The 13,720-nt window shown below is 35.4% G+C and overlaps 1 protein-coding gene and 1 non-coding gene across 2 annotated transcripts; both read left to right on the top strand.

Annotated features, from left to right (window-relative positions):
• Positions 1-1,281: 1,281 nt before the first annotated feature.
• Positions 1,282-9,785, top strand: LOC132062373 (uncharacterized). Its single transcript, XM_059454957.1, has 8 exons — positions 1,282-1,495; positions 4,954-5,616; positions 6,291-6,389; positions 6,636-6,731; positions 7,656-7,880; positions 8,451-8,654; positions 8,819-8,880; positions 9,000-9,785. The coding sequence occupies exons 1-8, from the start codon at positions 1,282-1,284 to the stop codon at positions 9,465-9,467; spliced, it is 2,031 nt and encodes a 676-aa protein (XP_059310940.1). The 3' UTR covers positions 9,468-9,785.
• Positions 9,786-10,985: 1,200 nt separating this feature from the next.
• TRNAW-CCA (transfer RNA tryptophan (anticodon CCA)) lies at positions 10,986-11,057 on the top strand. Its single transcript has one exon. It is a non-coding gene; the product is annotated as a tRNA-Trp (tRNA).
• The last annotated feature ends 2,663 nt before the right edge of the window (positions 11,058-13,720 follow it).

The following is a 13,720-nucleotide window of genomic DNA, read 5'->3' as shown; positions in this document are numbered from 1 at the left end:
GGACATATAATATACTCCATCTATCCCAAAATATTTGTCACATTTCAATTTTTGAAAGGAAATTTGATTAATCTTCGGAGCTAATTAGATTAGATTAATCTAATATTTTAAAATTTAGATACTCAATAATTATATAAAAATATTTTGGGATGAAGAAGTAAAAAGTAATTTAGGTGCCGTTTGGCCATAAAAATTATTCACTTTTTTCCGAATTTTTTTTTCACTCTTTTCCGGAATTAGCGTTTGGCCATGAAAATTCCGAATACAACTTCAAGTTGTATTCTTAATACCAAAAACTCAAAAAACTTGTTTTTCAAAAAAAAAATTCACTTTTTTTACTTTTTTTTTACAACTACATTTTACCAAAAACTACAATTTCAAAACTATGGTCAAACACAACTCCAACTCCAACTCCAACTCCAAAATTCCAAAAAAAAAGTGAAATCTTTTTTGGTATCTATGGACAAACGGGGCCTTAATAAGAAGCAAAAAAGACCAATTTCAAGTGCCACGTATGCAAAAGTGGGAGTTTGCAAAAGTGAGAATTTGAAAAAGGGTAAGCAACACGTATGCAATTTTACTACCCTGTGGGTCCCTATGGTATGTGTGAGGACGACAAAAGTTTCGGATCAACGCTTATATATAATAGTAATATATCTCGATGCATATTTATTAGATGCATATAAAATAAATACTTTTGTAATAAATGATTAACAGATATGCACCTTAACGAATGCATGTGTAATTTATAAACTACACTAGAACGAAGAATCATTTACCTGTAGACAATCTGTAACCCCCAATCATATGTGTAAACAACTACTCTAAGATCTTTTAAAAGATTTTCAGGGATCTTTTTCCTTAGCACGACCAAATTAAGGACATATCGATCTATACGTTGATTCTTTCCCAGTACTCCTAACTACCTTCATTTATTACTTTGCTTTTCAATACTTCAAAACATTGTAGAAAAAAATTATTTTATAACTTCAGTTCGTAGAAAAATTACATTTTTAAAGATTTCCTACGTTCTTCCCCCCCCCCCCCCTCCCCCTTAGAACGACCAAGTACGCGTTTATATGTTTTTTTCTTCTCCTAACCACCTTTATTTATTACCTTGTTTTTAATACTGAAAATATTAGATAATTGACTGAATTATTGTCTATATATAGAGTCCATACTTTGGCACTTGGAGATACAACTTGAGTTGTACGTGCTGCTGACCATTTCATAAGTCTTAGTGCCACATACAAATTAATTAATTAATTCCAATTTGGCATTATGGCTATGGAGGTGGCGCAACACAAATGGAAGGAGGTGGTGACTGATAAGGCGGTAGAGGCGGCGGGGACAGTGGAAGCACTCATTAGACGTCGAGCTCGACGCACTGCCAAGGATGATGGTGGTGCTGTTGATGGAGATGATCTGTCTAGCACTAGCAGTAGTGATGAGGAAGAGGCCAAGAAGGACAAGCCTAAAAATAACAAGAATGAAGGTATGCAATGTCCAAAACTATGTTAACTTCTACCTATCTATGTATACAATTTCACGTGAATAAAACTGAAGATATTTCTTCTCTGTCGCCTGAGGGTATCACGATTTGCTTTCCCGTACAAGGAGTAGTGGTATCTTTGTTTTGTCTGCTTATTATTAGATCCCTAGTACTATCGGATTGTTTCTTTCACTCTGTCATCTTATTATTTGGCTGTTATTATTGCTTATTATTACTGATTATTATTACTGATGCTTTTTCACCTCTTTTTTTCTCTCCTCGAGCAAAAATTCATCGGGGAACAACCTCTCTACCTGGCTGCAGGTAGAGATAAGGTCTGCGTACATTCTACCCTCTCCAAACGCCATCTGATGGGATTTTACTGGGTTGTTGTTGTTGTTAGTAGAGAGTATAGAATGATGGATTTTTTATTTATTGAGAATATAAAGTATCAGCATATATTCGTGTAAAGGATAGATCTTGCATGTTTAACTCAATGCCAGAACCTAGCTCATAAGGAAACAATTGTCTAGATCATTTAAGGGTAAATTTCATTCCCTCAACTATTGTGGGACAATATACATTAACATTTTATCAGACGTCCATGCACAATAGTAAATGAGATAGTCCGACTCCTGGGTATCAGAAAAGAACTTAATTTTAATACTAACTCAATCACAGAAAAGCCTTCACGGTGAGAATTGTCCAATCCCCTACTAATATGGAACAATCTAAGATTGTGTACGCGTTTTGTGAGTTATCATGCCGAAACTAAGACATATATATATATTCTATTAAGTCAGCTACTATATCAATTATCATGCCGAAAGTAGGCGTTTTTAGATCAAAATCTCCCAGCAAGTTTATAGCTAGCAACACTTGACTGATAATGACCTTCTTCTCTATTTTCTTTGTCAATTTTGTTTGCTTTTTGTTAATCTATATATCTGGGCTTCAATTTTCTTTAAAACATTACAGTTTCCTTTGCTTAAGCGAAGTGTTGGTTCTAAAGGAGGAGGATGAACTAGTTTTATATCTTGATGAGAATACTAGGCTTCTAAAGAGAGAGAATAAAGGAAAAAAGTAAAGTTTTTACAGATCGGTTTTGGCTTTCTATTTGGAAAGTTAAAGGTTAATTTAAATATTAAGTATTACTTTTAGTTGGCTTAGTAAAATACTTTTATCCTCCTGAGCCACTTTTTTTTTTTTGGAAAGAACAAAATGATTTTAGTTTTATCAATTTCTTGGAGAACTTCCCCCAATGAGCCCAACGCGGCGCGAATTTAGATATAGTCGGCCTCATTACGAATTCTGGACACCTAGAGAAAAATCCAAAAAAAAAAAAAAAAAAAAAAAAAAAGGTTTTTCGTTTGGAACGGATGAAAGTAGTCATTTCCTTTAGTCAACTGTCTGTCTCTATTCATATAAAGCTTTCATTTATTTGAGAAACATTCCAAAATATATGATTTAATTTAATTTTTATAATGATATTATTTATATAATTTATTAAGATTATAAAAGTTGTGTCACATAAATAAAACTAAGAGATATCTTTTTTAAGGAAAAAAAGTCAAGTCAACTATCCTGTTTGGTGTTAAAGCTTTCGAACGTCAAAAGAAAAATCGATGTCAACTCTCCTGTTAGGGGATTAACTTGTTCAAATGATATGTATGATGTTAGAAACTTGTTCACTATGATAATATAGAAAATATATATAATTAATTGACATAATTAGCTTTTCTTTGAAATGAAATCGAGATATCTCAGGATTATAAATCTGGAATTAAAACAAGCACTATAATCGGGATAACTTATTCACCTTCCATATGGAATAAGTCATCCCGATTACAGTCCTTATTTTAATACCAATTTTAATTAATATCTCCAATCAAATATAAAATAAATTTAATTTCAAATTCTAAACTGGAATAATCCACTTAATTCTTTAGACTAAATGAGGGGTTGCAACTTGCAACTCTGACAAATTGATTAAAATAACCGATTTACTACGAAATATTAGAGAATGAATTAACTCGTAAGCTTTGTTGTATTTTACCATCTAACTTGGCACAAAGATTAAGAAAGAACGAGAGCTTTTGAAAGTCTAAAATAAACTTTACCTATTTGTCTGGCTGTAAATCATTCCATAATCTTAAAATTAAATTGTTTCTAATTATAAAAATGTGACATTCTTTTTTACGTGATTAAAAAGTGTGTCGCGTACATTAATTCGGATTAAAATGATTAGTTTTTTTGGCACTCTTTGCCAATAGAGACCGTCGCACTAGTGAACATGAAATTCAAAATGGATTTACTCTTTGCAGATGCAGTTTAGATGTTCTCTAGCTGATATTGTTTCTGTTCGAGAACATTTTCACTGATTCATCTATTAGTTTACTTGCTGAATCAATTTTAAAAATGGGCTCCTAATTCTGGGTATTTTAATGACGACAAAAAATAGTGACAAATTTATTAACCTTGTAATGACTTAAAGGATTGTGGAGATGTCGTCAGTGCATCTGAACCTACCGTATTAGAAATCCTTGGGACTGATCATATTCACCAGAATCAGATTCTGCATTTGAACTCTATAGGTTTAATTATTAGCGTTGAACTTATCAAAATTTGAAATTATATGTTCATGCCTATTATTTAGTGCAATTTTAATGAATTTCTACACATAAATTTATAGTTCGCGTCGAAAGTACTGGTTCAGATGAATCCGATACTATTAGATTGCATCCGCCCCTGATCAGAATTCCTTCTGTTTTCGCGGTAGATGTCAGTAGTTAGGTATAACAAATAGCACAGTTTTGGCATAATCTAATTGAATACTTACTGTCAACATCTGACTGACTGAACCTTTAAAATTTCCAGAGTAGAAAAGAGAATAGAACCAGAGGCGAATCTAGAATTTCAAGAGGATGAGTTCCTCTTAGAATTTTTTTTAAAGAAAAAGATGCAAAAGTGGATTTTGTAGGGTTCAATCTCACAACCAATTAAACCAAGCACTTAACCAGTGCTCCACTCAGTTTAGTTTGACCATGTGTTCCTTCAGTATATTAGATATATTTAAAGGATTATATACATAACAGTAGTTTAGTCGGATGATCATGGGTTTACGTGATCATTTTTTATACATAGATTCACCCCTGAATAGAACCATCATTTTCGTCTTGATGATTTAGACACACGGGTCCATCATATCGGGGTTATTGTCTAACATTGTTATGCCAAATTTTGTTAAAGGACCATAAGAATATGGTTTCTCCTTCTTTAGTACCTAAAATTTAGCTCTCTTATTATCTTAGAAATGCTATTATATGGCATTGCATTATTCTTAAAAAAAATAAAAAAAAAAATGAGTATATGGCATTGCATGTAAATGTTCCAAATGAACAGAAGCCTATAGCTGCTAATTCTGTTCCTCACACAATATACTGTTATACTGTCCCTTGCAGGAATTGAGAACTGGGCTGGCTACATAACTACTGGATACTTTCCGGAGGTCCTAAACGGTGTCATCAATGGGGATGAGACGGGAAATACTAAGGGAGAAATTCTTCCTGGTGTATGTCCTCCACCTTCACTAGGACATGATTCACAGGATGAGACGGGAAATACTAAGGGACATGATTCACAGGATGAGACGGGAATTACTAGGGGACATGGTTCACAGGATGAGACGGGAATTACTAAGGGACATGGTTCACAGGATGAGACGGGAATTAGTGAGGGACATTTTACTTCTGGTGTATGCTTTCCACCTTCACTAGGACAAGATTCACAGGATGAGACGGGAACTAAGGGACATTTTACTTCTGGTGTATGCCTTCCACCTTCACTAGGACAAGATTCACAGTCAAGTGCTTCAGTCACAAAAGGAGGTGAAAATGAAAGAACCGTTGAAAAGGTTGAGGAGGAAACCGTCGAGTTGGAGTTCTTTGACACAGCAGCAATTGATAAGCTACACACACATGATGCATACTGTCCTAACTGCAGTTCTCGTATAACCAAGGTTGTCCTCCGAAGGGTAACGCGGGAAAGGATTGTAATACAACCTGTTGATCGTGGTGACTGTCTAGTTGGATGCTTGTCATGCTTCAGTGTTTTCGAAATTATAGGTATATTTTCCATGTTTTATGTTCTTCTGAATATCTCATCCAAGTGTAATAGATGCTTCACTATGTTACAATAACGTCACTAATTAAAATGTCGATTCATTTGTTGTCCTTGTGTTTGATGACAACACCAGTGAGCTCAAACTTTTACTATAAGGCAGGGAAAAAAGGCGATGCCAAGTAGTGATCAATGATCATGGCACTGAAAGTAGTGATCAATGATCATGGCACTGAATTGTTCAAAAATGGAAAAGCGAAGCTCTGTGTTTCAGCAGCATTTGGGTTGACATTATCTAATGCTCTTTGAGCTAAGAGTGTAAATCTGCGCTCAATTCTAATACATACAACATAACATCTTGCCTGTTGGACTGTTTTAAGGCAGCCATAACACCAGTAGTCTAGACATCAAATTTGAGTTGCTTACAGTCATCTATATTACTCTTTTTTTTTTTGTTGACTTCCTTAAGAACAGCAAACTTATCAATTGACAGTGTACAGTTTATAGTTATAACCTTAAAAACTCAAATAGTGTGTGTTCCCTCTAAGTTCCAAGTGCATTCATTTTTAAATTTTACATTTAATTAGACATGTATCGGACAAATTTCCAGACATGATAACTAGTACAGCATTTCTTCGTAACTGTATGCAGACTTCATATGGTTGTTCAATTTATGCAGGAAAGAAGCTCAATCCATTCCCACTTTTTGGAGGTGGAGACACAAACTCTGTGCCTTCTAGGTCTGTAACTGAACGGGGCAAGCCAGTGGCAAATGAAGGTACTTAGTCGCGAATACTTTATGCATTACAAATCATCCTGTTGCTTTCAGTAGGTGGTGTAAGCCTGTAACCACTTTCATGTATGATTAGTTCAGCCGTTTGTACAGCTTTCTAGTTGAAATAACTGTTTTTAATGACAATAGAAACACTGAAGAAAGAAATGGTGCTAAAGATGGTAGATATTTTCTTTTTTCCTCAGTCTAGATGTGAAGTTTAAATGTATGTAATATTTTAAAACTTAGCAGAAGGATGCCTTGATCTGCATTGGTTTTTTCGCAAGAGAAGGGAGCAGGACGATGCTTCTCAACAGAAAGTAGCAGATGGAAAAAAGACTGAGCCAGGTGGTGTTTTGTAATAGTTTCTTAATTTTTTAATTTCTTTTCTTTCTGTTGACTGAAAACTATATGCATGCACCAGTCAATCACATATTATTCGTTTGCTATAGCTGATCAAACTGCATGCATCCTATACAATTACTTTCAGATCAATCAGAAATTGTTTCTTTGGTGACAGAGTACAAAAATTATATCTAAATTCCTGTGGCTTCTAAAGATCATCATGAGCTGTGGTCAAGGCGCAGGCGTTTTAACTATGTCTCCTTTCATCAATCATCACCCAGACCACTCAACTCTTCGAATATACTGTCCTTTCCCACCTTGCACTCTTTTTCTTGCCCCTCCCCACAAGCGCAACACAAATAAAATTTACGAACTTCTAATTAGGCCAACATACCAAGTGCAAAACCTTTTGTAGATTACATAAATTTTTTAATTAAAGGACTATTGACAAGCAGTTTATGGAGGACAATGCACTCAATAGCTGCTTTAGCCTATATTTTACGTGTTCGATTTTGCTGATGCCTTGATTTACTTCGCCAATTAGTATGAATAATGTCACATTGTTAAACAATCTTGATATTGTTATTTTAGAATTTTAATTGTAAATGCTAATTAGAGACTTATGGGTTTCTCCTTGCGGACATGGATCGATAGCAACCACGACTTTAGTCACTGGTCGTTGGGAATCCTCACGATACAGATGAACTTCCTTTGTCCACAACCTAGATATCCTATTGTCATGCAAGGAAGTAGAAAGTAGTAACCCTAGCCGTAATTATGTATTTATAGGTCACGGACTAGGATTTTAGGAGGACAAACTAATCAGTTTATGGGCTAATAGCACCCCTTATGGGTGGACCTGACCCAATATTATTTTCTAACAGTTATTTACCTGACCCTGTGTTACTCTCAATATTGTTGAAACAGGGAAAAATCTTAACCAAGCAAACAATAGTGCTGATTTGGGTTCATCTCATAATCCATTTGAAACACCACCTGGGAAGAACAGTCATCCTTTTCCAAACGAAAGATTGCCATCAGCTAATGATGATGCAGCTGACCATATATCCCCGAATAGTAAGAAACCCTTAGGAACTCCTCCAGCAAAAGGACCCAAACATTCAGGGGGTCTTTTTGATCTTGGAGAGGAAGGTAATGCAATTTAAGAGAAGAATTCAGGTCTAGTTCTCCTTAATACACAGAGTTTTGTATCTTTATGGAGAAGTTTTTCTGCTTTTGTTTGTTCAACTTTCTCTTTTATCCAGCTTCTACTTTGAACATCTTTGTTTGTGTTGTCAAGAGGCTAGAAGTTCCACATGTACTGTTGTGCTTCTTGGTGTAAAGTGAGCAGAGAACTTCTTTCTTTTCTTTTTTCTTTCTACTGACACCAAGTGAAATTAAAGAGAATACAGGTGATAGTGCTGGAAAACTTGAAGATTTGTAGCAACACATTTGTATTCCAGTACTCGTGTGATACATCAGATGCTTCCTATCCACTATGTTTGTCTTTTCATATAGTGGAGGGATAAGTGGCTGATGTAGTCATAGCTTACACTAGTATTTCATGAAAAAGCACACATGGTATTTGAATCTTCTTAGTTTCAGCATCTATTGCTTTATTTAATTTGAGTAAAAGATGTTCGAACTTGTTAGCTTAGGTGTTCATGTTATGTTAAGAAGTTTCTAAGGAAATATGTTGTGATAAATAGCTATATAATGCAGGAGATGATTGCCGAATTCCTATAGATGGAGGAGCTTCATCATCAACAGTGGATCCCAGCAGTACAAGAAGACCAGTGATTTCGGGTGTAGTCAATGAGTCCAAATCACTGGAGATTGTAAAAAGCATAGTATATGGAGGTTTGATAGAGTCAATTACAAGCTTGGGAGTGGTCTCTTCAGCAGCAGCTGCTGATGCTGACACTGGTAAGTCATTGAGACCTTTTTTGGTTGAAATTTTAATTTTCTTTTCTGGGTTGATTACTCTAATGGTAATCAAGGAGATCTTTGTGAGGCTTCTAAATCTGTTCTCTCCCAAAATCTTGATGGAATAATAAAGACTTACAAATAGATTTATCTTGTTACTGCAGTGAATATTGTAACTATTGGAGTGGCAAATCTGATAGGTGGATTGTTTGTCATTTGTCAAAATGTGAGTATTCTTCAGTTCCAGCTCTTCTTTACAGCTGCTGATTGTTCTTTTACTTTCCTTTCTCTTCTGCTTTAGTTCTTGCTTCTTAATCTATTCTCGAATCAAATGGAAACTTGCAGCTGGTGGACTTGAAATACAATGTCGGAGGAGGTCCCAATCTTAGTGACCACGCAGATCGATACAGAGAGTTACTTGGCCAAAGAAAGCATTTCCTACTTCATGCTACTTTTGCCTTGTTTTCATATTTTTTCTTTGGCCTTGTCCCACCAGTAGTATATGGCTTCGCGTTCCGTAAGAGTGACGACAAAGACTACAAGCTTATAGCAGTTGCAGCGGCTTCTCTTCTGTGTGTCATCGTACTTGCTATTGCAAAGGCTTATACACGAGGAGCAAATAAGTTCTGTAAATACTTCAAGACTATTGTGTCCTATGTTATAGCTGCAGGTACTGCCTCAGGTGTTGCTTATGCAGCAGGTCATTTATTTAAGAGGCTCATGGATGACTTGGGCTGGTTTGAAACAAAGCCTGCACCCTCTTTTTTTTCCCCTGAGATGATTTCACAAAATCCAGCCTGGGCATCCTATTGAAATCTTCTCTGTGGTAGTTTTACTCTTCGTTCTTTGTGAGCTTTCAGAACCTCTGAGAATTTGGTTGTTTCCTTGGGAATCTTGATTAAGCTAAATGAGTGTTTGCATTGGTTTTCCTATGTGAAACATGGTGTGTCTTAGATACACTATGGAAAGGTTTGCGTGTGTAAATGTATTCCTGTAGTCAAGGGGTGTGTCACAAGGATGTGGTCTCAAGGTCCAGGGGTGTTTTATGTATTTTCCCTTTAAACTTCTATGTATTCTCCAGTTCATGTTTTGTAAGCTTTCGGTACCTTCGATAATTTGGATGGTTTCTTGGAGATGTCGACTGCACATTCGACTTCGACTGTACATATGTGGATCTTGTAATGTAGCACAAAATGTCCAATTTAAAGTTGTACCAACACATCAATCTTTTATAGATTAACAGAAAAATTAGAATTAGGATAAGGTATTACATAAAGATTGGCAGTTAACAAACCCATTATGCACACATGAAGTAAAGAATAGTTACCGTTGTGTTCATTTGTTCTATTTTGCAACCAGTTAAACACGATAAACAGGCCTGGTGCATCTTTAATTAGCAAAACTGTTGCTCGACTCCTTGTTGAAGTTACTGCTGAGATCTTCTTCTCCAAGCTTTGATTTAGTGGCGAGAGTGCAATGCGTGATGCCCCATTTTAAGTTGAAGTTACTACCGATTGTTTTTGTATAAGTTTGTAAAATATTCTATAATTTTGTATAACAATGTAAGTGTTTATAAACACCTCATACACTATTATACGCTTTTATACAAGCTTGTTACAGTAAGTATATAATATTGTATACCACGTGTATAAACATCATTGTTGCTAAAACAAATCGGTTATGTGGGTGTAAATTGAAAATATGACTACGTGGGTGCAATGTATTTTGTTTGGCTATATATTATTGAAAATTTCCAATTATTATTTAATATTACTTGCTGATATTTGAATATAATATTTTTGTTAAAAATTATTTTCATACTCCTTTATATACAACTTTCAAATATTTATGCGAAATGATTTTACAATATAAAACACTCTTCACGAATCATTTCGTAATAAGAAAGCTCAACTGTCGAAGTTTCAAAAAGTTGCTAAACGTGGGCTACTTTATTGATCGATCGATTAGGAGAAAGAGTTAAGATCTAGTTCTTTCGTTTGGCATCTGACTCTATATATAAGAACATTGTTTTTTTGGTACAAATATAATAGAACATTGTAAACTTAGGTCATGAAGGATTAAAAAAAGATTCTACCTCATCGTTTATAAACACTTAATTAATTCGTCCAAAGAAAAATACTAAAGGAGATCTAAAAGAAAGAAAATTGAAAAAGATTATATAAGGGTGACAATTGCATGTCATTTCCCGCAGATAGGTGACCGGTTTCACCAATCAGTACTATAATATGTTGGCTCAGAAAAGCCACCAAATTTGTTTCAGCTAATATTTAAATATTACTACATATATTAAACGACGTTTAACTACCAACCGGATCCGTGGCGCAATGGTAGCGCGTCTGACTCCAGATCAGAAGGTTGCGTGTTCGATTCACGTCGGGTTCAATCCTCCCGATCCATATCCGGTCCCTTTTTTTTTATTTTTTATACCTTGAATATCCTGTCAATGCTAGTACTAATTTTTTTTGTTTTTTGTTTTTGGCTGAAACGAAGGAGGAGGAAAATCTTAATGGTGAATCCTCTAAATTAGTATTTGCGCTAAGATAGATCTTAACGATACTATCCCTAAAATAACGTTGTTCAGAGAACTGAAAATAAAGTTAGGGGGCCGGAACATTCCAAAAACTAGTTTCCCCTAAATTGGTTTCGATGAAGGCTGTATCCTCCTTGTGAATAAATATGTGCATCTGAAATAGTATTACTATGAGGGTGTTTGGATTGGTCTTAAAAATAGCTTATAAGCGAAAAGTTGGATATTATTCTTTTTCGACGAACGCTTCATCCTCCTTGTGAATAAATATGTGCATTTGAAATAGCACTACGAGGATGTTTGCATTGAACTTTCGAAAATAGCCTATAAGCTAAAAGTCAAAAAGTTAGTATTTTCAAATTTTGACTTTTAGCTTATTTTTGTACTTTTTTTAATCTAAAATTAAGTGCTTAAAAACACTTTTTATCTTTTTCAATCACCACAAAAAAATAGAAAAGAAAAGCTTAAAAGCCAAAATTTTTACTTAAAATAAGCCGATCCAAACACCCTCTATTTTGGATTCATAATATTGTTGTACGCTTAAAAGGAAAAGCGAAAATTTTCTTCATTATTTTAATAGCTAAAAAAATAGAAGGGATCAAAACGAATCCTGGACTCTATTCATATGAGGGAGGGGGGCTTGACGGTAATTAAATGCTACATGTGTCACAACAGGAACAGATCTACAGTTGAAACTATTAATTTGGCACTAGGAATCTAGTTCAATTAGTTAAGGGAAAATACATAAAAATCCCCCCAACGTATAGCCAGATTAATTATGACGCATCCAACCTTTGCGGGCGACCTATTACCCCCCCAGTCTTAATTTTTCTGTTTTTTTTTTACCATTTTTTGACTGACGTGGCAAAAAAAAAATTGAAGCCGATGTACGCGGGAGAGTCGCGCACTCTCCGCCACATTAGTGCCACCGTCGCCACGTCATCGCCACTTTTCCTTCTTCTTTTTTTCATTTGATTTTTCTTTTACGGTAAAAGGGTCATATATAGCCCACCGCACTCCCTCAAATTAGTTGTCCGGATCCCCCGTTTCACTTTTCGCCTTTATATACCCTCGCCGTTAACGAAAGGGTCATATATACCCCCGACGTTAACGACCCATTTAACGGTGACACGTGTCACAATCTGAACGGCCCACCCCTTTTAAGTTTTTATTTAATTAAATATTGGACCCAGCCATTATTTTTTTTAACCCAAACCCGCCCCATTACCCGACCCATGACCCCCAATTCTAATACCGAATGAAGTAGGAGTAACTTTCTTCTTCGCCAACATATTTCTCCATTGACATAAGCTTCAACAATGTCCAATTAAGCTCAATGTCCAATTAAATTTTGAAAGATGAGCTTTAAGTTAAACTTACTCTTCTTCCTCATTTCTCTATTTGCCGTCTCTCACTCTAATCTTTATGTTGATTTTCCCTTTTTTTCCCCATCTCCCTCCTGCAAAAAGCTTCCAATATCTTCTCCGTCTCTTTAAAAATTACATTTTGTTTTACTCAACAATCATTGTATCTAATTCCTTGGTGCATTAATTTGTAAATGGGTCCTCCATAAATTATGGAGAATTGTGAATGGGTTACTTAAAGAGGCATAAAATGTTTTGGGGTGGAGGATTAAGTTTTGGGTGGGTTTTAAAACGGGTTTAGGGGCGGGTTATAAAATATTTTTTGGTTGGGTAGTGGATTAGGGAAAAGAAAAATGTTGTGGGCCGTTCAAATTGTGACACGTGTCCTTGAATTAAACCGGCTTATTAACGTCGGGGGTATATATGACCCTTTCATTAACGGCGAGGTATATAAAAGGCGAAAAGTGAAACGGGGATCCGGACAACTAATTTGAGGGAGTACAGGGGTATATATGACCCTTCGCCGTTTCTTTTATTAATTATATTTACACTAATTAACCTCTAATTAACCATTAAACCATTAATTTTGTCTTCTTCATCACTAAACTCTTCTTCTTCATCACTAAACCCTTCTTCTTCTTCTTCATTTCAAGAAATCCATCAACCAATTTTCTTCCTCCATTAGCGCACACACACGATTCAACCATTTTCTTCTCTATTAACACACACATTCAACCCATTTTCTTCTCCATTAACAACACACATTCAACCCATTTTTCTTCCATTAACACACACACATTCAACCCATTTTCTTCATCCATTAACACACACATTCAATTTAATCATCAATCATAAAAAGAGCTTATTTTCAAGAAACATTCAACCCATTTTCTTCAACCCATTTTCTTCCTCCATTAACACACACACATTCAACCCATTTTCTTCCTCCATTAACACACACATTCATTTGAAGGCAAATCAAACACCAAAATATCTCCTCCACCGAAATGACATTATGTTTTAATGGGTCAGACCCATTTTCATATTGGTGTTGTTCTTCGTTGCCCCGTCCGCCGCCCGGGGTGTTTCTCCCGGGCGTGGCGGCGCGTGGTTTGGAAAAAAGAGAAAGGGGAAAGAAGAAGAAAGAGAAAATA

This window comes from Lycium ferocissimum, chromosome 1 (assembly GCF_029784015.1).
Source record: "Lycium ferocissimum isolate CSIRO_LF1 chromosome 1, AGI_CSIRO_Lferr_CH_V1, whole genome shotgun sequence".
Classification (NCBI taxonomy): domain Eukaryota; kingdom Viridiplantae; phylum Streptophyta; class Magnoliopsida; order Solanales; family Solanaceae; genus Lycium; species Lycium ferocissimum.
This window is presented reverse-complemented; position numbering and strand designations above follow the sequence as displayed.

Bases quoted from the DNA above. Each gene is read 5' to 3' on its own strand.
- LOC132062373 (XM_059454957.1), top strand. From the start codon at position 1,282: ATGGCTATGGAGGTGGCGCAACACAAATGGAAGGAGGTGGTGACTGAT. The intron at 6,390-6,635 runs GTACTTAGTCGC...AAAACTTAGCAG, and splicing joins CAAGCCAGTGGCAAATGAAG to AAGGATGCCTTGATCTGCAT. The intron at 8,881-8,999 runs GTGAGTATTCTT...GGAAACTTGCAG, and splicing joins TGTTTGTCATTTGTCAAAAT to CTGGTGGACTTGAAATACAA.